Source organism: Artemia sp. Qi Xiang Cuo, chromosome 13 (genome assembly GCF_049724085.1).
Source record: "Artemia sp. Qi Xiang Cuo chromosome 13, ASM4972408v1, whole genome shotgun sequence".
In the NCBI taxonomy this organism is placed as follows: Eukaryota; Metazoa; Arthropoda; class Branchiopoda; order Anostraca; family Artemiidae; genus Artemia; species Artemia sp. Qi Xiang Cuo.
In genome coordinates, this window is record NC_142806.1 from 8944757 (window position 1) to 8969848 (window position 25092).

Consider the following 25092-nt stretch of genomic DNA (forward strand, 5'->3'; position numbering starts at 1 on the left):
CATTTTCCCAAACAAATCCAATCAAAATTTTTAGATAGCCATTTTGTTTAACGTAGTTGAAAGTTCTGGAAATTAGGTCTTAGAAGATGACAACCACCCTCACAGCCCTTAGGGTAAGAGTTGTAATTTATGCCCTGGGGGCATGTAAGATGATTATAGGAAGTGTTGTCGTAGAAACTCAAAAAGGGCTCATTCGATTGGAAATCGAAAGGCCTAGTGCCATTTTTAATAGTCGAAAGTGATTGGAAGGCTTGACATTTCTATAGTAAAGATCGATGTAGGTATAATGTATTATTTTTTTGTTGTTGTTGTAGTTTAGACCAGGGCACTTTGTATCTAAGGAGTTGTCGTAGGAACTTCGAAAAGGGCTCATTCGATTGAAAGTAGAAAGGGCTGATGCTCATTTTGATATTCGAAAGTGACTGGGGGAAAACTAATCCCTCTCTCAACCCCAATCACCCAATTGACCTTTGTTTAAAAAATTACTGTTGCCGTAAGATTAAATCAAAATGCACTGTGTTAATGTTAATTCCCAATAAGGCATCTCAGCAGTATCCCAAGAACGACTGAGAGTTTTATGTTCAAACTTTTGGGGCTGCACCTGCTCTTAAACCAAATCAAAATAGCGTAAGTGTATCCAAGCTATCAAAGAAAGTAAACAGATTTTTTACGAATGGTATCAGGTTTTCCATTTCAGGACAACTAGACGAGGTATGAAACTAAATTAAACACTTCTATTTGTGTCCAGATTTTTAAGAGGGTGTATATTGTTAAAAATTGCTGAAATTTTTTCTCCAGCATACAAATAGCAGGCCATACTATAAATCCTTAAAAAAAAGAAACGATTTAAACTATTATTTTCTTTTTCTCTGAAAATACTATGTCAATATAAAACGAACAGAAATTAATTAAAAAAACTTTTTCCACAAAAAAAGTTTTTCAAAAAAAAGTAAGGACCTTCTTTAAACAAAATATGAGCAAAAATACTCAAAACGAGCAGAAATTAACATAATTTTCGCTCAAAACCCCTATGCCTTCCCAAGGCCAGAACATAATTTGCACTTTACTGAAAAAAAATATAAATGTTTTTACTTTTATAACCTTTCATAAATCAAATAACTTTAACATTTTTATTGCTAAATATCAGTAATTGTTTATTCAACTGATAGTACAAATTCAATTGTATTTTTTTCAGGAAATTGAAAACTACATTCTGGACTAAGGAAAGCACAAAGGTATTGCTCCCAAATTTTCATAATATCTGCTTTTTTTGTGTGTACTTAACTAATTGTTTTAATTCCTGGTTGTATTGGGTCTCATTTATTTATCAATGCTGACTTGCGGTAGTTTCACGTTTGGCAGACTGTTTTATTTTATTTTTGCTCATTTTTGTTTAATGGAGTTCTTTACTTTTCTTTGAAAACTTATTTTGTGGAAAAAGTTCTTTTAATTAATTTTGTTGAAAGAATCTACCAGAACTCTGTTCATAGAATCTATCCGAATTAGGCTCAAGATATTTACTAGAACTTGGCTAAGACATGTACCAGAACTTAGTTAGTTTCTATAGCAGAGTGGCTATAAGACTCCTCCTGACAAGGAAGATGGAAGTTCAAGTCGCTCTAAAATAATATATGAATACCATGTCGTTAACTTATAGGCCATTTTATGACCAAGTTTACTATTATTTTTTTTACTATAGCACATTAGCTATGGGATTCTCCTCTAGAGGAGGAGAATTGATTGCTGTAGCAACACATTGCAGGAGTAGGAATTTCATTCCGGTGATGATATAATTCGAAAGCGTCTCTATATTAATCCGAATAAGAAGAAGAAAGAACTTAACTGAGGGAACCAGCTGGAATTTGGCTAAGGGAATCTACCAGGTTTTCCTCAGCGATCTACCTAAATTTTACTCCAGGATTTTACTGAAACTTATCTCAGAGAATTTAAAAAACTTGCACCAATAGACCTGACGAGGATAGGCCAGGTATAAGAGGTTGAAGCTATTCTGGTGCTGTAAGATTGTTTGGGTTCTCCGCTCCGTCTTAAGTTCCTTTTCCGTCCCTATCCCCGCCAGGGAAGTCCTGCCTGCGTGACATCATGGTGGACCTTTTAAGAGTTTTTCTGACCAAAACTTTGACTGATAACAAGGCTGCAGGGTGACCTTGAAGAGTAATACCCCTCAAGGAAATTATTGTCTAGTAAATGACACAGCATTTGTACTAGGATTTTTATTAATGGATAAATTCTTCTGGGTTTGTTCTGTTTTGGTGGGCTTTTTTTAACTGAAAGACCTTATCCTAGCTGATCTTATTATGGGTTGTCTCCCCGTAGTAGCATTTGTAAGCATGAATATATAATGAGTCGGATGTAATAGGCTTGACATTGTCTGTGCAGGATTTTGACTCTTGTTGTTAGAAACGCATCTTCAAGTGTGGAAACCATGTTGTGACCAAGATGGGACCAGGATTGCACAAAGCATCCATCAACTAAAGGTCCCAGTGAGTTCTTGCAGTTGGGTTCTAAGTTGGATTAAGCGCTTCGTGTAGATTTTAGAAGATATGTTAGTCCCCAGCCTGCACTAGTTCTGGGACCACTGCTTTTCCTCATGTCATAATAATTTCAATGACTTAAAGAATAGGAAAACTGCAACTTGGAATCTTACAAAGTTAAAAAACGACTATCTTGAAAGACAAATTTTGATGCTTCGAACTGGACTTATTAGGGGGTTTCAGAAACACATATCCCAGGGGTAGGAAATATGAACTTAAGGGACTTAGAATTTGTTTATTCGGGCAGTAAGGATGGGGTGCATAGGCAGAGAGTAGGGATGAATAAGGAAGCTGTTAAGTCTTGCTTAGGTTGGGAAGGTAAGTAATAATAGAATGCTAGTGGTTCGGATTTTGACTAGAAAATGCAAGGTATTAGTCATAGTAGCATATTCCCCTGTAGTACCGATTAATGGAAGTAGTAGCGACTCGGATGGATTTTACTTACAGATACAGGAACAAATAGACATTGTCCAAAGTAGAAATATGGTATTTTAATTAGATTTTAATACCCAGGTTGGTAGAAATAGGGATGGATGGTATCTTAGTCTAGGTAAATTTGGCGTAGAAAAATAAAACAGAAATGGCATAGATTGCTGCAGTTTTGTAGGTATAACAATAGTTGCTACCAAGAGAGTGTACTGTCATAAAATGGCCCATAAGTTAAAATGGTATTCACTTCACATGATGGTAAGACAGCTAACCTCATTGACTGTGTTATTGTAAACCGAAGACTTGCAGGATCAACACGAAATGCTAGGAGGGCTTTTATTGATGTTAAAAGTAAAGATCACCATCTAGTGGTGTCAAGGGTTAATATAAAGCTGAAGTTTAGGAAGTGTAACTATCTTCCGGGAAGCAATGACGTTTATAGACTAAGGATGCTAAGAGAAACTTTCCAGGGACATTTGAGTACTAAATTGGTGAGTTGAAAATCTGACATTGTAGAAGATCGATGGATTAATTTTATAAAAATAGTTTCTGAAGTTGTCTATGGTTTCTTAGGGAAACAAAAATAGAAACGCAGCTAGGAATATTAGTGAAAATGCTTTGAATATAAAATGCTAGTGAGGCTATGAATAAAATTGCTGAAGATCTGGAAGATGCAGCTAGACGGTATAATAGCAAAATATTGTATTGGCATGTTTAAAAATTGAGAGAGAATAGTCATTCTTGACTTGTCCCAGTTAAAGATAGGAACGGGGCTATAATTTGTGACAGGGAAAGAGTTAAAGAGAAGTGGGTAGAACATTTTGAGAATGTCGTAAACCAGGATAGATTTGTCGTAAACTTTGGATGTGAAGGAAGATTTATTTTGTAAAGAATAATTACCGCCAAAATATTTTGTTCTGTTAAATAAAAACCAGGAAAATACTGATATGTCATCTACAAAAATCTCGAACTTGGTCTGTAAACGCAACAATATTACCGAAACCTGCCGTGATTTTACAGATGGTGCCACAATTTTCCATTTGGTTAAATAAAGAGCATGAAAATACTGGCATGACATATACCGAAATCTCAACCTCGGTCGGTAAATGCAGTGGTTTTACCGACTCGTGCAGTAATTTTGCGGATGGTGCTACAATTTTCCATTTGGTTAAATAAAGAGCATGAAGATACTGACATGACATAAACCGAAATGTCTATCTCGGTCGGTAAAAACAGCGGTTTTACCGACTCGTGCAGTGATTTTGCGGATGGTGCTACAATTTTCCATTTGGTTAAATAAAGAGCATGAAGATGCTTACATGACATATATCGAAATATCTATGTCGGTCGGTAAATACAGTGGTTTTACCGACTCATGCAATGATTTTACGGTTGGTGCCACAGTTTTCCATTCGGCTAAAGAACATTAAAATACGGATATGACATCCAATGAAATCTCAATCTAGGTTGGTAAATGTAGCGGTTTTACCGACTTGTATCGTGAATTTAAGGACGGTACCAAAATTTTTTGTTCGGTTAAATAAAGAACATGAAAGTACTGATATGATTTGTATCATAATTTCAAATTCGGTTTGTAAATCTAGTGGTTATACCATCTCGTGCAGTGATTTTACTGACGGTACCACTATTCTCTATTCGATTAAATAAAGAACATGACGTCTACCAAAATATCAATCTTGGTCGGTTAATGCAACGGTTTTACCAACGTATGCCCTAATTTTACGGATGGCGCCACAGTTTTTCATTCGGTTAAATGAAGAACATGGAAAATAGTAAAGCTTATTGTGTAGAATTTGTTCTTAGATAGCTTTGCTCTTTCAGCCTATATATAAAATAAGCCCAAAGTCTTGCTAAAATAATTTAGTCAAAGATCAAGGATTTCAATTCCGAATTCTTCCCTGTATCTTAGTCCTAAAACAAATTAACAAGCAAAGCAGGAAAGACCTATGATGTACAGCTTCACGCAAAACTAGTTGAAGTTGCAAAACTAGGTCATTAATTGACTGAAGCTTTCTCTCTATTTAAATAAACCAAGTCAGTTAGATTATATCTAAATTTATTCTGACATATATAATGAACAAAATAGTAATAGTTTTGGTCAGTTCAGTTAAATGATTGATTCAAAATGCAAAACACAGTAAAGGTAATATACAGTAGCGAAATATTTTTCCAAACGTGACACATTTCAAAGCGGATAATTTGGGAAGTTTCACAAACGTCAGAGCCATAGTTTCAGTTGATACTTGGTTTTCCATCGGAAACATTCGTCATTGCGCGTGCGCAAAGTCAGGGTCATGAAGCTTGTGTGATTTTAGATCTGTGTAAAAAATTTTAATGGATAGTATAGGACTTTTCTTTACTGTATATTACCTTTACTGTGGTGCAAAAGAACAAACTGTTGAAAGGAATTAGATATGTCGAACTTGAGAACGAATAGAGTGAGAATAAAGTGCTTGAAGATATTTGACAAAGACAGTCGAAAACGGCACAATGTGATTTTTCACAAAAATAACGAGCCTCAATTGATATTATCTGCTGAGAAGGTCGTTTGCAACCCCTTTGCCGTATCAGCACCAAAAAAAAAAAAAAATCAAATTGGCAAAAAGAGCTAAAACAACAAAATAAGGACAAAATAATAAAGGAAAATGCCAAAGTTCTGCACCGCCGTATAACCTGCTTTTACTTTTTTCTAACGCTAATGTTCATGCACCCCCGTCATATACGGAATAATTTCTGTACGTTTTAAGTTTTAATGTCACTCCTTTCAGTAGAAAAAACTAGTTTTTGTATTTATTTCTGATCGTTTTTCAGAGAATCGCGGGAAATCCACCCTCTCTGTGGAAAATTTTCCCACGGAAAATTCCTCTGCATAAAGTTCCTCCCATGTAAAATTCTTCCGCCAGGAAATTACCCCCGGACAATTCCATCCCTGCTGCGAGTCCTTCCCAGAAAATTTTTTGCTTACGATTCTGCCTGAAAAATACTCCTTACCATATTTTATTTGGAGCCATCCCCCTCTACACACGTAATCTTTTCCCTAGATGCATCCAACAGAAATTTTGAGATAGAAATCTTGTTAAAAATGGTCCAAAGAACATATAACAATGCCAAGAAACACTCTGATTGGCAAAAAGCTACCAAAAGAAGGGAAAATGCTGACCATCGTGCCGACCATACCTGCCAAGCGGAACTCTCGTAGGAAGATGAGCCTTAAGCTCCGACAATTCATTTTTTACTGTTTACATGTTTTTATGACTTTTGTGCTTTCACACTAGTTCATCTCTTGTGTATGAACTAAAGAGATTCTTTCCTGTTCTATTATATTCTATGTTAAGTGACCATTTTAAACTACGTTTACAAGTCGTAAAAAACTAGTTTCTGAGATTTCAAGATGGACATATTATGGACATATTATAGACAAAATATGGACATAATCACGGTTGCGTGTTTATTTTTTTTTCCAGGGCTGATCGTATCGATCAAGTGGTCCTAGAATGTCGCAAGCGGGCTCATTCAATTTTATATTAAAAGTTTAAGTACGCTTTTTAAGTGACCGAAAAATTGGAGGGCAACTTGGCCCCCTCCCACGCTCATTTTTTTCCCAAAGTCACCGGATAAAAAAAAATTTTGATAGCCATTTTGTTCAGCATAGTCGAAAAATATAATAACTGCCTCTGAGGAAGACTTAATCCCCCGCAGTCCCCGGGGGAAGGGCTGCAAGTTATGAGCTTTGCTCATTGTTTACATATAGTATTATTATTAGGAAGCTTACAGACGTTTTCAGGTGGGATTTTTTCTGGTGGGGGGTGAGAGGGTTCAGGGGGAAGGGGTTACGTGGGAGGAGTTTTTCATGGGGGAAGAGAATTTTCTACGAAGTTGGGTCGCTGGTTTTCCCAGCATTATATAAAAAACGATCAGAAATTAAATAAAAAAAACAAGTTTTTCAACTGAAAATAAGGAGCAACAATAAACCTTGAAATAAAAAAAATTATTACATGTATGAAAGGGTTTTCCCTCTCGTTAATACTTTGCTCTTTACGCTAAAGTTTTTTTAGTACTTTCAAAACAGCTATTTATTCTAATTAAACGACGTTTGGGATTCAGGGGTCATTCTTAAAGAATTGGAACAAAATTCGAACTTTATCGTAAAGAGTGAGGTATTAACCAGGGGGTGAACCCTTCAAATACGTAATAATTTCTGTTCGTTTTAAGTTTTAATGTTTCTCCTTACTTTCAGTTGAAAAAACTTGTTTGTTTGATTTAATTTGGAACAAGGACCAGCGGTGCGACTCCGTAAGCTCTGCCAGAGTCGACCGAGCTCTAAATGTGTTATCTGGAGAAATCTGGAGGAGGCAAACGCAGGAAGCTTCGGATGATTCGCCCCCAACCACGCATTGCATTCACGGCCGAAGGCAGCACGCAAAACTTTTTTTTTCACAAAAAAGGGAAAGAAAACGTTTCAAAATTAATATTTGGTGGGCAGATACAACTTAAAGAATTCTTAACGAATTATAGAACTCCATTTCCTACACTTTAAGAGGCAAACCAAGGAAAACATCACAGAAGATTTATCTGAGGCCCATTTTCAAAATCCCCTACACCAGGTGACGCATGCAACCTTTTGTAGGGGATATCAGGTGGCAGAAACTGTGCAAAGCAAGGTGAAATTGCCCGGTATAGGTGGCGTTCTCAGATGTACAACAGATGGGGGACAATGGGCGCAGCTTCGATTTTATATTGCCAATTCAGATGAAACGGTAAAAGGGGATAAAGAATAAGCAGACTCTTGTGTCCTCATAAACAGCCAATCGCTATAAAACTACAATAGAGGGGAAAATAATCTTGATGGAGAAGAACGACTTGCAATTTATTAAATTTAGACATACAAAGTATCATCACTTACACCTAAATAACATTACTAAAATAATACAAATCCACGAAATAGAGCATTGACGACTAGATTAGTTTAATACACAGGGACAGATTGCAGTATTAATTATATCATAAAACAAAACTTAAAGCTCCATTTAATTGTTGTCTTAATTGACGATTAATAACAATGATATGAAGATTTTTTTTTTTTTTACGGACAATAATATGAATAAGCAAAATAGCACTAATACTGCAATAGCACTACCAAATAGCGCTAAACTGCAACAGCGTACTACTTTTGTTACTGATCTTTGTATTGAATGCCGATTGTATCTTTTGGACGGTTATTGGTTCGAAAGGAGGGAGTTGAGTCAAGGCTAAATCTGTTCTCCGCAACTCATTAATAAGCTTCCTAAGGTGTAGAATCCTTATGACTTTTATTACACAAATTAAGGTAGGGCTAAAGACAAAATGAATGATAATTTGGAAAAATAAGTATTCAGTTTTTTTTCAAGATTTAGAAAGTAGGGACTGCTTTGTTCACTATATTGAACAGAAGAAAAAAGATTAATTATGTGTCACAAAATCATAACAGTGAAAAATTGTTTATTCATCTGAAGACTTTAAGAAATTCTAGGAAAGCTACAAAAATTTAAAGATTTTGCAAGCATAGTTGTACTACTAAAGTAGGGGCTTCGGTACCCGGTTTGCCACTGGAGTCAGAGCAACAGTTTACAAGATGATATAGCGCAGGTATCTTTTGAAAGTGATGTATTGTTTGAGTGACTGCTATATTATAATGTCGCCATACCACTTGAAATGTCGTCATAGACTGGCTTCTAGAATATTACTTTGCTTAACAGTAAAAATTAACCAATTAATGGGTGCTTAAACAATAATTAATGACTATTCCGCATTTACAGGTTAATTGTGCAGCTGTAGCTGCCATTAAAGAGACAAGAAGGTACCAAAGCAGAGCAACTGAAATATCTACTACACAAAATTTTATGTAACACAACAAAAACGAGACAGCACACTAGAAAATATTAAAAACAGATTTAAAAAAAGGTGAGAGAGTCATCGAAAGGAAAAGCACTCGAACACACATAATGACGCTTACGAATGTGTTTTGATAACTATATTTTAATACAAGAAATCTTCAAGTAGCAAAGGGCAGAGACAAACGAGGATATTCAAAATACTGTTTATGTAGGGTTTTACTCTCCGACAGTACAAACTCCCAGATCTCTCAACTTTTCGTAGTAATATACATCACTCCAGTTTTTCACGCCATACAGAAAACCAGATCTGAAAACCAATATTGCTGTGGTTGAGGTAGGAAATGATGTTAGTAGCTGGTTTTGCATTGCATCAGGAGTTAAGCAGGGTTGCGTTTTATTGCCTTTTATATGGATTATTTTGATGGACTTTGTCCTAAAGAACACGGCAAAGTCTATGGGACATCATGGGTCTAAATCGGGAATATTATGAAGGTGAAGACGCCACATTGGGTAACAAGAATATCAATCGAGTGGATAGCTTCACCTACCTAAGTTGCGTTTTTTGCAATGGTGGGGGATGCAATGAATATGTCGGAAGTAGAATAGCCAAGACCCAGGGTGATTTTCTCAAAGTTGAAAAAAGTTTGAAGAATAGGAAGAAAAGTCTGTTAACCAAGATTAGAATTTTGGAAGTTACAATGATAAAAGAAGGTCAAATATGGTTCTGAAGCTTGGGTGCTTCGAAAGACTGTGTTGGAAAGATTTGTTGGATGTTTTCCAGGGGAAATGTCTACGGATCCTTTTGGGTGACGTCTGACTGATAGTATTTCAAAACAATAAGCCCTACGAAAAATGTGGTTCCATCCCGCTTTCTAGGGTTATAATGAGAGTGAGATAGTAAGGATAAATTCTGTAGATGACATATTAATAAACATCATCCTTTTCGCCCAACCATCAAGGGCAAAGCAAAAGGGAGTTGGTCTCCAAATGGAGTGAAAAGAGATCGTAAGGAAGGATTTAAAGGAAATTGGAACTTCTAGGGTTAATGCAAATGATGAATGTATTTGGATTGAGGAAGAGCAAGTACAGCCACGTTAGTCTTACGACTTTGTGCTACAGTGAGTTTTCAGCAGCAGTAGTTTCAAGGAATATGACAACGTTAAAGGGACTGAAACAGGCTTTGAAAAATAATTGCTAGAAGAATAATGAGTATGGAGTGATAAAAGCATCCGGAATGGTTAGGAATGCGTCATCAGCATTCCCCACTACGTTATTTAACTTCTATTTTTGTTTAACACAAAATTCGTTATTTTCTAACTTTCTTTGTCCATCGCTGGATACTCAAGATGTTTGAAACCTTTTTCTATCTAGCTCTCAAGCTCTTTGGAAGCCTTTAATTTTTAATTTTTTTAAGCCTTATTTTCTTTGCATGTGGTTCTTTAATTTCACATGTGGCTGCTCAATCTTACATGATGGAGAATTTCTGAGGGAAATTGTTTGTAGGGGTAGGGGCAGTACTCAATGGAAATGCGGAATTTTTGGAGGAGAGTTGTCAACCTGGGACTGTCGGCAGGAGTGAATTTTCGGAGTGCGTGAATCACCCTGAAACCGCCATTAGAAAAGCCGAGATAAAATTAAATATAAACACACACTTGTTGGGCAGTGGCTATTATTTTTTTCATCCCATTCATCTATGAGTACAGAAGGCCTTTGTCTAACCTCCTCATCTCGATATCTTGTAACAAGGTAAGTGCTGAAACCAGAATTTATCAAGATAAATTCAAGCCAGAGAGGAGGTGGGCTCGAGGGACAGACTTACTTTGCCACTGAATAGAATAACAGTCAAATCAGGATTGTGCTTGTTCTACTAATTGGGTTAATTTTAATTGCCGAATATTGTTTTATACACTCGTCTAAGTTTCGCAGGGCAACTTTTTAATTTCCTTTGGCCAATTTAGAATTATACTCCCCGAATTCGCGGACCATTTCACCCATTTTAAACTATTATGAGGCGTAAGCGAAAGGACATGGAATACCCGCCTGTTAAAATATTTTGAGGAGGAATAGTTGCTACACAAGATATTTCAAACCAAATAAAATACTTAACATTTAAATGTGAAACTGAGTATGAAACGAACGACAAAACAAAATACAAATATGATAATTAATCTAGCATGAAATAGAGATAAAAACATCAAAAGAAAAACAGACATATAAGAAAAACAGAAAAACTCTTGGAATTTGTTAAAATAATAACTACAAAATAGCCTCTGAGAAGAAAGGTTATAAGAGTGAGAGTGGCAATTACAGAGACATTAGCTTGGTTTCTATTGGAAGTTACTCAATAATATAATTACTCTATCATCTCCTTGAAGCTCTAAGAAAGGCCTAATTGGAAGAAAGGGTGAAACAAAAAACAAAATAACACAAATCTATTTATAAACCAAACAGGGAGGAAGAAATAACCTATAGTATCACTTCATCTATGGAGCTATGAGTCACTTCTGAAGGATGAGGAATACATGATGAAATGTGATGACTAATACAGAAGGAAAAAAGTAGCAAAAACTTTATAGAATATAGAGAAATGAATTCCAACTACTAAAAATATATTTAAATATTGATAACATTTAGTCTATTTAGTTCAAATTTGAACTTTTATTAGGAAGTGTAGTTCGTTGTCTAGTTAAATTAAACATTAAATGTATTAATTTAAATTGAATTAAAATATTACACCTAATTTCATCAATTAAATATTAAATGCCAAATTAAACTAAACCTATTTCAATAAATTTAAGGTTATTCTTTTTTTGCTTATAGGCTGTTATATGCAAGAATTTTCCCGGCAGAAATTAACATAAAATAAAATTATTTATGGCGATGTGGTGACCATTGTTTTCGGTAACGCTGAACATAAACGACCCATCTTTCTTTTCAGATATGACAGAAAATAGCGTTAAAAAGCCAGACACACGTAGCTTTTTTCGGCATCGATTTGCCAAATCGGCACCAAATTACCAAAAAATGGCAACAATTCGAGCTTGGAAAATTTTCTAGTTTTCGGTGCTGATTTACAAAAGCGGCACAGAATTTCATCGTGATTAACAAAAACAAAATGTTCTTCCTGAGGTGTTTCAAACCTCGATTGTTTCTTTCTCTCCAGCAGGAAAAGCAAAAAAAAACTAAGCTGATATCAACCATGCAACTATTGATAAACTGCAGTTGACTATTGGTGTCTATGATGTTTAGTTATGAAAATCTCGCGCAAAGGGAACTGTTTTTGTACCACTATTGTTTGCCCTCCTAGCTGCTGAAACTGGTGCCGTAAAAAGTTACGTGTGTCCGTCCCTTGAGGGCAAAAATAAAAGCGAAATACAGTAAAATGTCTGTCAAATTGCCTATAAGAATTCTTGAGAATTTTCCCTTCCGTGAATTTTTCCGTAAAGAATTTCCACCTCAATTCTTTGCTAATCTGAAAAAATTTATTCCATCACTGCAACCGGCGGGGAGTGCAATCATCATCCAACCAGCTTTGGAGCCAGTGATTAGTCTTTTGCATAATTAGGAATAAAAACGTGATTAGCTTAGTCTTTTTAAAATACGAAGGACAGTGAAGTGGACATTTAAACAACCATATATACCTTAAAGGATAAGAGTTAATTGGGAGTTCCAACTTCTATTGAAAAAGACCCCTAAATAGAGTTCTATAGTTTCTCGTAGTAGCTGATTCTAATTGAAAAAAGGGACAAGAAAAAAAAAAAAAAAAAACTAAATTAAAAGGAAAGTATGCCTGAAAAATCAGCAAAAAATATGTTTTAAAATAGGCCACCGAACAGCCTCGGCGTTTTTTTGGATAATCTAGTTACTTCTCTTATTAAATACTAAATTAAAATGATAATATCTAATGAATTAAATTAAACCTATTTAAATAAATTGAATTCAAATTTATTTCAGGTTAGTTGCAATTTAGCGTTAGTCGTTTAGTTGTTTAAAGGTTTCTTTCTGTAAGAACTTTCACACACAGAAATTAACACACAAAGAAATTGATGCCAAACTTACAATAAATTAAAACATATCTATTTATTAACAAAAGGTAAAGAAGGGGATGACATAACTTACAATACTACTTGATCTTTGGAGCTATGAAACACTTCTGAAGGGTATAGACCTTCAAGAGAATACAGGATAGGATGTGATGGCTAATAGAGTACGAAAAAAGTGGCAAAAAACTTAACAAAATCAAGTGAATGAAAAGGCTCTGAGATTCGAACTACTAAAAATTGTACAATTGTAAGGTTTAAAGGCTTCTTGTGAGTTTGAAGTTTTAAGCCTTTAAGTCAAAGTTTTGAAGGTTTAAAGGGTCCTTTCAGCAAGAATTTTCACTCTTTGCGTAAAGTCCAATAAAAATACACAAAATTTAAATTTGCAATAAACCACTTAAAATTTTAAAGTCAACACTAATCTGTTATAATTTGAAATTAATTCAAAGTATCATGTTCATATGTTCACAACCCAGTATAAACACTATTTCCAGACATTTCTGTTAACCGGATAATGCACTGTTTTACTTTTCTGTTAATCGGATAATGCACTGTTTTACTCGTCGGTACTACTCTTATTCACAGACCCTTTTTGGGTTAAAACTAGATAGGACAATAGCAAAGAGCTTCGCCGTACATGGGTTGTCTCACCAGTCAGATTATTGACGTCATCTGAGGCAAGATGGTTAAACCGCAAGTTAAAGAATTATCACCATGAAACGGGTCGGTACTATCAGGATTACCTACTTGCTTACGATAATACTTCACTTTACGCTTGAACCTCTAAGAGAGGCTTAGTCGGAAGCAAGGGCGAAATAAAAATAAAATAACACAGAACAAAAAAAATCTAAGCAAAAAGGGGAGGACACAGCCTATAATATTACTCTATCTTTGGAGCTATGAGGATCTTCTGAAGAATGAAGAATACGGGATGGAATGTGATGGCTAATTGAGAGCAAAGAAAGTGGCAAAGAAAGCTTAATAAAATCAAGGGGAAGGAAAACCCGCAAATTGGAATTTTTATATTTGATGGCTCATTTTATCGTACAATTAAATAATTTATTTTAATAATTTTATTGTTTTAAATAAAAAAATAAATTAAATCAGTTTCGGTTAACTTAAATTTATTTAAATTTCTTTAAGTTATTTTTTATGTAATTTATATATATTAAATTATTAAATAAATTAAACTAAATCCATTTAAACAAATTTACTTCAAATTTATTTAGGGTTTAACTGTAAAATTACTTATTTTAAGGTTTAAAGGCTCCTATCAGCAAGAACTTTCAAACACAGAAATTAATGTTAATTTCACAATAAATTAACATAGATTAACTAATGTTATTAATTAAGTTTGAAGGAAGAGGATGACATAACTTACAATACTTCTTGATCTTTGGACGTGATCGTCTCTTACTAGGTTGCTAGCTACCGCTGCAACCCGGATGGAGCACTTCCGGAGGGTATAGTGCTTCAAAATAATACAGGATAGAATATGATGGCTAATAAAAAACGAAAAACGTGTCAAAAAAACTTAATAAAATAAAGTGGAATTAAAAAAATCCTGAGATTCGAACTACTAAACATTGTAAGGTTTAAAGGCGTCCTTTAAGTTTTACAATTTACAGTTTTAATTACAAGTTTTAATTTTAAGTTTCAAGCTATAAGCTTATTTTTAAGTTTTAGGTTTAAAGTTTTGAACGTTTAAATGTTCCTTTCAGCCAGAATTTTCAGACTCTGAGTAAGGTCCTACAAATATGCACAAAAGCTGAAATTTGCAATACATAATAGAAAATTTCAGTGCTTTTCTGTTATAGCAGCCCCACTCAAGAAGTGAAGTTATGTTAATCCTAATGAAAAAATACCAAAACATGATGAAAATATAATACTTTAGAAACAAATGTGGGCTATATATTTGCAAATTAGGGGGAGGGGTGGGGTAAAGTATAGCGAGTCTGCATGCAAAATGCGTCAGCTACAATTATTCTGCACATCATAAAGTAAAAATTGTTTTCTAACTTCATGCTGTCCAAATACCTTTCACCCCTCCCCCCGTAATGTGAAAACATATAGCCCAAATTATATAAGTCTAAAGTATTCTGTCACCAGCCACTTGTTTTTCACTGAGCGCAAGCTAATTGTCTCTTAATAAAGACAGATGAAAAACCGGTTCTAGGTTTGTTGTCGAGTTTTACACAGCGCAATTCTTGAGTGGGGTCGCTATAAAAGAAAAGTGCCAAAATTTCAAACAGGTCACATTAATCCTTTTTTAATAACACCATTCAAGACGAATTCAAAGGATCATGTTCTAATGTTCACAGTCCAGAATACACATTTATTTTTAGAACGTGTTCACTTTTTATGTTGACCGGATAATGCACACTTATACCCATCAGTACTATTCTTATTCACAAGCCATTTTTGGGTCAAAGCTAGATAGGGCGATAGCAAAGGCCTGAAGCGGACAAATCGGTGCTCGTAAATCTAGAGTAAACACATCCTCTGAAATTCGTCCAAACTGCAACACAATGTATTCTTCTGCAACAGAAAACAATCTTTTAAAAATGTATTTAAAATTATATTTAATAATCCTATTTTAATGTTATTACAAATAACAATAATATATATTAATATATTTGATGTATAAAATTATATTTAATAGTATATTTAAAAATATCAAAAAATTTCGTAGTCCTGAAGTTTTCCATCTTTAAAAACTTTTAGGCTTAGTATGATTCAGGGGACTCCAGCAGTTCCAACGAAATCTACTCCCCTACAAGTCTTGGACGTCTTTCATTTTTCAGTTTTTTCCTTATATTTGGATTTTATGTATTTTCCCCTTTTTTAGTGGATTTTGTGTGATTTTTTATTCTTTCTTTTTATATTGAATAGATTTAAATAAAAATGTAGGAAAGAAATCAAGTCCAATTTCAGAAACACTAAGGTGCTTAGGTCTTTTTGAAAACATGGTTTTTACTCTTTACCTGACACCACTTTTTATCTCTATATAAATCAGATCATCAATAAGTATAAATATAAAAGTAAATATATAAAAATAAATAAAATTTAAACAGTATATCATTATAAAATAAAAACATAAAGTAGATATTACCAATATTATAAAATAGATACTACAGTAAATATGATAGATATTATAGTAAATAATATACAATAAATAAAAAGTAAAATATAAATCAGAATCAGTTTAATAAAAACAGCTGTCATAGACACATTAAAAAAAATGCACTAAAAGGCGCTATTTTTTACATGAAAAACACTTCAGTACATTTTATTAAAAGCACTTGTAAAGAAAAGAACAAAGGAGTTACTGAGTCTGTTTGTACGGCACGAAACGGGCATAAGCTTGTTCTTGCTTCTGGTATTCGCATGAAGAGGCATTTCAGGTGGTAATATTGTCCGATGTGCAGGACTAGAAAACAAAAACTGGCCAAAACGAATCATCAGCTGAAAACGGCGATCATGAAGGCTTGGTATTTCAAGTGACTTCAGAGCAGAGCTGCAATCTACATATTTGTCACAAAGAATGACCTTTACAGCTCGTTTTTGGATTCCCCCAAATTATCACTTAAATAATCTATGTGATGAACTTGCGGGCCCCAGACGGGACACGCATATTCAAGGATGGGTCGAATAAAAGTGAGGTAAGCCGTTTTCAGTTGAAATTTTGGAAAACCTAGGCGGCGCATCGCCACTAGTGTCTACATAGCATAATGCCCCTTCTTTACCAGCTCTTGTACGTGAATAGCAAACGAACAGTCCACACTAAAGGTGACGCCCAAGATAGTCGCACACGAAGCAGAAGGGAACAAAGTCGCGGGACAGTTTAAATCCCGTTTACGTGGGTTAAATCCCGTTTACGTGGGCAAACCTCAAAACCTTTGATTTACTTTTGTTAATTTGAAGAGTGTTAGCAGTACATTGTTATTTAAACTGATCGAAAAAATTTGGGTCAAACTGGGCTACAGCTTGCGAATCCTTTACGTAGTATTTAATAAGCGCAGACAAGTCATCGACGAATTTAAAGCGATCGTCGAAGCCAGAAAGGACGTAGTTAATAACAGCCAGGAAAAGAAGAGCTACTAATTTGGTACCTTATGGGGCAGCACATGTAATTTCCACCCATTCCTATTCAATATCACCGGGAAAAAGGGCGTACACTTTTTGATACCTGTGACGTAAGAAATCAACTATCAATAGAAGGATATGCTTACGGGCACCCATTGACTTGAGATTCTGGGCGGCAAGAGGGTGCTTGATCAAATCAAATGCCTTTCGGTAGTCTACCAGAAGCAAATCGACAAAAGAGCTTCCTAACTCCAACCATTCAACTACTAGGTGATAAATCCGTTCTAAATAAATACCCGTGCTGCATCCTTTCAAGCAACCTTACTGGAAGGAGTCAAGTGACGGTGAAATTTGCGTAAGAAGTTCCCGATATATGAAAGATTCTGCAACTTTAGCGAAGTTCGGTGTGATCGAAATAGGCCTTAACTGATCACATGTCTTAAGTCCTTTAACTTTGGGTATCACGCGAACATAGGCCCGCTTCCAAGCATCGGGAAAGGTTTGTGCACTGAAGCACTGATTGATTATCGATGCCAATGGCTTGGCTAAAAGCAAGGTACATTTTGGATAAGTTCGACCGGCAACTCACCAGGGTAGGAAGAACAGTTCGGTTTGAGTTTTTTAAGTTCTTTAAAAACAGCAAATTCGGTAAACTGTTTAATTTCGTCAGTTTCACAATCGACTAAGAGATTACCCAGTTCGGCCTCTGTAATTGAGGGGTAGGTAGTACAAATGCCAGCAAAGAACTCGTCCACGTCTGAAGCGCTCGTAAGAAACCCGTAGGGCTTGGGTATTTTTTGCTCACTGTTAACTGACTTGCCAGTCATCTTTTTCACAGTGGAATGCCACTTCTGACTGCTACTTTGGAGAAGGGGTATTACCTTTTTCCGAACATAATTTCTTCGCTTGAAACGATTGACGGCCACGATTCGATTTCTAAGTTTCGCCGCCGCGACTATTTGTCCGGAACTGTGCAGCCTGCACCTCATCTTGATCATTTGTTTGAGATCGCTTGTGATCCATGGCTTATCGGACTTACTTACCACTACAACTTTAGCGGGAAAAAACTTGTGAAACATCTCTAACAGAAGGGAGTTAAACTGCTGAACTTTACTATTCAGGTTTACTACAGAACACAGGTCGTCGAAGCAGTAAGTCCCGATCCACAGACCGTGATCGCAGATTGATTGAGGGTTAAGTGGACGAATTTGGTTTTCTATGGCTTCTTTTGCTTATTTTTGGCTTGCCAAAGGATTACATAATGATCTGAACTCTGGAGAGGACCTAACAACCGAGGGGAGTAATAATTGTAACTCACGTTTGTACTCACCTGCTTCAGATCAAGGACACTAGATACCCGTTGTCTGTTTGTCTGGTTAAAATCGCCAGCTATTATGAAGGCAGGATAGGCATGGACACGACGAAGTTTGTCAATGTAGGTCTGTAGACTCTCTCTGGGTACTACACAGATGCAATTATCAAACAAGAGAACTTTTTTGATAGTTTGGATGGCTTGCACTCTACCCAGACAACTTCGTGACAAGAATCGGTTGGTATACTTAACGGCTTAGACGAAATGTCATTATGAATATAAATACCAATGCCACCACCTTTTCTACTCAAGCCTCTATCACGGCGAGTGTTGAAGTAGCTAATGTAGCCTTTTTTCTACCCGTTTCGTCAGTTATATCCCAGGATACGGTAACTGCGGCAATAGGAACACTCACTTCTCTCAGTAGTATCTCCAACTCGTCAACTTTGTTTGTTAACGATCGGGCATTACACAGAATAAAATTCGGAAACTTTGCCTGAGCTGATAACTGTTCAGGACGTAATAGCGGGGGAAGCTCATCAGAGGAACGCGGTAAGATCTTCTGCAGCTGTGATGGAGAAAGAACGGAAGGAATTTCATACCTTTGCAAACATCATATTTTCACAAGAGTCCTTGGTTCACACACAGCCGTCCTCCGTTCAGAACGACGTTCTTCAGAAATATGAACGGGTATCGTCATCTGTCTGTTTCGCCGCCCACAGCTCTTTCCACGCCGTCTACGCTTTTTTCGAAGCACCATAAACAGTGAGTTCTCTGGTGGCCCTTTAAGTAATCCAAAAAGCCAAAGACTGACAAATTTAGATGGCGCTGTAGTCAATTGAAGTAAATTAAATCTTCTTTAACAATCTTTTTGATAGGTATAAGTCATTATGATTGCACTTACAAGTCTATGTGGGCCTTCTTAAACAATCTTTTTAATAAGTAAAAGTCATAATGATTGTACTTACAAAGCTAGGTAGGCCAATTCTTGGAAGACTGAGAAATATAGATGACGCTATAGTCAGTTGAAGTGAATTAAATCTTCTTGAAAAGTCTTTTTAATAGGTAAAAATTATTATGATTGCACTTAGAAATCTATGTGGGCCTTTTTAAACAATCTTTTTAATAGTTGTACTTAAAAAGCTATGTAGGCCAATTCTTTGAACAGACTGACAAATGTAGATGGCACTGTAGTCAGTTGCAGTGAATTAAATTTTCTTGAAGTCTTTTTAATAGGTAAAGGTTATTATGATTGCCGATAAAGCAGATCATCAATCCTCTGTGCAATACAGGATCCAAAAATTCAGTCACTGATGAATTATCATAGATGGATAGATAAATAGGTAGATTTATTCACACGGAAGCCGTACTGGGCCATGGTGACTCTCAAAAAAACAAGCGAAAAAAAATACAACAACAAAATATAAACTATCAAAATACTGAAACTGATCACGATGCCTCATACCTCCCCGGACGAACTTTTCAATATTATTTATATCTAAGTAACACCTACTTTTAAAGGTTTCCAAAATCCAATCTCTCCCCTCGACCTCCCTCAGAAAATTTCGGAGACCACACTGCCTTTCCATGACGATAAAATAAAAGTTCAAAATAGTGATAAAATACTTTTTAATAGACAGTGTATAGAAATTCACAAAAAATAACAGATATTTCGGTCACATCTACAGCGACCGTCATCAGCAGTAGTTTTACTACTGATGATGGTCACTGTATATGGGACCGAGATATGTGGTATTTTTTGTGAATTTCTATACACTGTCTATTAAAAAGGATTTAATCCCTATTTTGAACTTTTCTTTTATGGCAATTCCCTTAATTCCTTACATTCCCCTAAGAAATTAAGACTCATCCATCTCTCCACACATAGGGCAAATTTAAGGACCATCCCTCGGTCCAGCCCTCCCTAAATATTTCCTTAGTTCTCCAAGAGGCATCAAAGTCTCCCTTAAATGCATTACCCATTTCAAATCTTCCGGATTTAATCCCATTTTTACATAAATTTCTTCACCCCAGTTCTCCTTGACCTTCGCAGGCAGCCCCAGGGACGGCGAGGCATCCTTCTCAGCTTGCTAAGTCTGAAATTCCTGAAACTCTAGCCTAGTAGCAACTAGCCCAGACACAGCCCCTACCATCCCTCCTATCCCTTATTTCATTAATTACCTAGCCCTGCATGGTCTGATATATTCTTCACCTGATTTGGTTATGAATCCTACCCTGAAGCATCATTATCCCTATTCTGAACCCTGCAGCACCATATCTAAACAACTTGTTCAAATACGTAAACGATCTATCTGCGCTTCTTAAGTTTACAGTAGATACAACCCAAGCTATGCCCCAATTCAGCCCTGATGTTTTAACAGAACTCAAGGAAGAATGTACTACTAATAGTTTGCAGATCAATAATAACAAAACCAAAATTGTTAGATTCAATCCGCTGAAAAGAGATCTTGTTTGCCCAGCTCCCTGGTTTCTGCTTGTATCGTCAGTTACGGTCCTGGGAGTTAATTTCAGCGCCGATTGCTCATTTAGTGCTCATATTCAAGGGCTAGCCCAGAAAGGCAACTGTGCACTAAGATCTTTTGATTTCAATGCCCCGCTTGTGTTTTCCAGTGAATCAGCTGAAAATGGCATATCTAACATACACACGTCCCATATTAGAAGATGCATGTCCCCTTTGGGGGCCTCAGGTTCATAATATGAATATCTAAGTGTTGATGTGAAAGGAGTCGAAAAAAGAGCAGTTAAAATCATCCTTGGAGAAAAATCTATAGGTTATAAGTCTGCTCTTGAGTCTTTAAAGATTGAAACTCTTAGAAATGGAAGGCTTCATTTGATAATGTATATCGGACAATCTCTCTTTGTTAGCCCCAAGCCACGACATTTTCCACCCCCTGTTGCCAGCTCAGTAGTTAATACGAGAAAGATAAAGAAATTTGTGCCAATGCCTTACAGAACTAATCGATTTAATAATTTATTCGTGCCGTTTTTACCAGTGCATATAACACAATGCCTTAGGACTAGGTTTGTAAATGACAGCGATATTTTAGTTTGTGATTTTTATCTACGACTATGAAAGCTGTCACGATGTTTTGATTTTTAATATTTGATATATAATGATATATATATTTGATATATATATATTTAATATTGATTATATATATTTTGATATATAATTGATATATATATTTGATATATATATTTAATATTTGATTTGATATATAATGAGTTTTAAAAAATGAGTGTTATTTATTAAAAAATAATTGAGTTTTGATTTCTGATGTTCAATAGGACAAAAGAGCAATTACGACCACTTCTCAATGTAAAAAATTTTTAAGCATTTTTCATGATTAATTTCATTGAAAGTCAAATGTTCTGAAATGCTCTATTTTGAAAAAAGGCTCCCAAGAACACAAAACGAAAAAAGCATACACTTTCACCTATGCACAAACATGAAACTTCAGAAAAACTAATTTTCAACTTCAACCCATGACAGAAGTGGGTAATCCGAATATTCGCCAGCGTTTAGAACATTTTTATTTTCGTAATCAGTCGACGGAAAATCCGTCACATTCCTTGTAAGTCATTTGACAAAAAGTTACAAAAAATAGCCATATCGATATAACTATAAGATTGAAACATAATGAGCAGATTATTAGAATGAAAGAGAGATAGATACAACGGAAACCTAAGAACATTATGCTCTTATAAGTCTAATAAGCCCTAAGATACTTCACAACCGTTCCCAGTGAATGTCAACTTTAAGTAACTTCTGTTGATAAGCATCATTATCATCATTTTATTTACAACCCATCATATCCAAAAATGGGACAGACTCACAAAATGAGGGATAAAAACAAGAAACAGCAGAAAAAAAAACATGCTTTGACAACCACGAACAAGAGCCAAACAGAAAATACTAAAAATCAGAAGACTCCAAGCTTGCAATAAATAACTTTTTAACTTTTATTTTTCATACTGTACTGCTCTTGTAAGCTGTGTTATTATATTCCGACTTCTCTTATCATTTCTTTATGCCCCATTTTCTTGGCCGATTGGTAACAGGGTTGTCACTTTAGAAGAAGAGTTTTCAACTTCAATTCACAACAGAAGCAAAACCAATATTCACATGAAGGATTCATTTGTCAGGCGACGAGGGATTTGCCTACAGAAGGGAAATTTGAAGCCTGTCAGAACCTTATCTTATTAAACGAACATTAATTGTATATATTATGTGTATTATTTATCATTATTTTTTCCTGCAATCGGCACTATTTTCTTTCAAATTGGGATACTACCATTTCCTGGTGTAGAAAAACGATTCAGATAGGTCATGACTTTGGGAAAATTCATTTAGGGTCTTAAATCGGGGAAAATAAATTCAAATGAATGATTCTACAAATTTTTGAAATACTTTTAAAAAAAATTACCTGTGCTAAATATTTAAAATTGTCAATGGTATAGAATAAATAGTCGGTATAAATATGCAAAAGGGTTTGCCGAATAAATGAATCCAAATTTGATTTGCAAATATATAAAAAAAACGTCTTTATTATCACCGAGGCCCTGGTACTATTTGGGTTACAGCAATAGCTGTAACCCAATTAAAGAACTAACCACAGCCCATAGTAAACAAAAAAACCGCATCTAAACAAACTATCAAGTGAAAAAAATTATCGTTTGTGACTGACTCGGGAGAAAACTATTATTCCAGTTAATCTTTATAGTAAAAGTTTGTTGCAAAAACAAATTTATGGGAGTTTGTAGAAATAGCCTGAAGCCCCTTGAATATGGCATCGGAAAGAAGAAAGTACACCATTTGAATGGCCAATGCCAAAAACTCCATGCAGAAAAATTATAGTCACACGCCTTGAACAACAAGTAAAATAACTTTTTTGCAAGGGTAGCACTGGTGTGTCATCTTCTTTTGGCATTTTCTTCTACACGGCTAACGGGGCACTTTAAAATGATAGAGAGTTGGTTAACGGTTCATTTGAAATGAAATTGCTATATCTACGTGCTTTTGTAAGTACCAAAACATAATGTTAAAAATAAACCACAATTTTTGAAAAAAATCGCATTTTCAAACAGTTCGTGGTAACGAACTGTAAGTATCAATGGTAACCGAAATGTAAGCTCAATGGTAACCGAAACTCTAGAAAACGGAATTTTGATACCAATAGATACATCAAAAGAATAATATTTTAATTCTGATTTCAAATATATAAGTTTCATCAAGTTTAATCTTACCCATCAAAAGTTACGCGCCTGAGAAAATTTGGCTGATTTTCGAAAAAAGGAGGAAAGACCCCCTAAAAGTTATAGAACCTTAATGAAAATCACACCATCATATTCAGCGTATCAGAGAACCCTACTTTAGAGGTTTCAAGCTCCTATCTACAAAAATGTGGAATTTTCCATTTTTTCCCAGAAGAAAGATCACGGATGCGTATTTAGTTGTTTTTTGTTTTTTTTTTTTTTCCAGGAGTGATCGTATCGACCCAGTGGTCCTAGAATATTGTGGGAGGGCTCCTTGGAACGTAAATTAAAAGTTCTAGTGCACTTTTTAAGTGACCAAATAAAATGGAGGGCAACTAGGCCCCCTCCCACGCTCAGTTTTTTCCCAAAGTCACCCGATCAAAATTTTGAGATAGCCATTTTGTTCAGCATGGTCGAAAATATTATAACTATGTCTTTTAGGATGACTTAATCCCTCGAAGCCCCCAGGGGGAGGGCTGAAAGTTATGAACTTTAACCCAATGTTAACATATAGTATTGGTTATTGGGAAGTATACAGACGTTTTCAGGGGGAATTGTTTCTGGTAGTACGGGGTGGGGGTGGGTCGGGGGTTATATGGGAGGATCTTTTCATGAAGGAAGTTTTCATGGGGGAAGGGACATGACTATGAAGGGGGCGCCGGATTTCCCATCATTATTTAAAACAAAAATCAGAAATTAAATATAAAAAAACAAGTTTTTCAACTGAAAGTAAGGAGCAACATCAAAACTTAAAACGAACAAAAGATATTAGCTATATGATTGGGTTCACCTTCTAGTCAATGTCTCGCTCTTTAAGCCAAAGATTTTTTAGTACTTTCATAAGAGCTACTTATTCGAATTAACGGCCTTTGTGATTAAGCGGTCATTTTTAAAGAATTGGAACAAAATTCGAAGTTTAGCTTAAAGAGCAAGGTATTGACTAGGGTTACGTAAGTTGATTACGTCAGAAACCAAATTTAGAGACAGCCATTTAGCAAAAGAAAAGTAAAATTTTTATGCAAATTTTGTTTGCTTATTCAATGACGGTGAGCCAAAATAAAAGCTGCATTAACTAAAAAACGATCAGAAATTAAATAAAAAAACAAGTAGTTTTAAACTGAAAGTAAGGAGCGACATTAAAACTTAAAACGAACAGAAATGATTCCGTATACAAAAGGGGCTGTCCCCTCCTCAACGCCTCGCTCTTTACGCAAAAGTTTGACTCTGTCTCACAAATTTATTTTTTAAAACAATAAAAAACTTTAGCGTAAAGAGCGAGGCGCTGAGGAGGGGACCTTCATATACGGAATAATTTCTGTTCGTTTTAAGTTTTAATGTCGCTCCTTACTTTCAGTTTAAAAAACTTGTTTTTTTTGTTATTTAATCATATACAAGATGATGTCATATTGGATATGATGCCATATTTGATACTATAACGGTCAAAATGATGTCATATTGGGTTTGATCTCAAATTTGATACCATAGCACGGTAATTGAAACAA

General features: G+C 35.3%; 1 protein-coding gene across 3 annotated transcripts in view; it reads right to left on the bottom strand.

Moving 5' to 3' along the window:
• Positions 1 to 7850: 7850 nt before the first annotated feature.
• The window catches only part of LOC148944914 (tubby-related protein 3-like), a 197710-nt gene continuing 180468 nt past the window's right edge, over positions 7851 to 25092 (bottom strand). For all 3 annotated transcript variants that reach the window (XM_089098718.1, XM_089098719.1, XM_089098720.1), the window contains one exon: positions 7851 to 15453. In XM_089098718.1, coding sequence (XP_088954844.1) covers positions 15320 to 15453 — 134 coding nt within the window. In that variant the 3' untranslated portion in view covers positions 7851 to 15319. The remainder of the gene's footprint in view (positions 15454 to 25092) is intronic.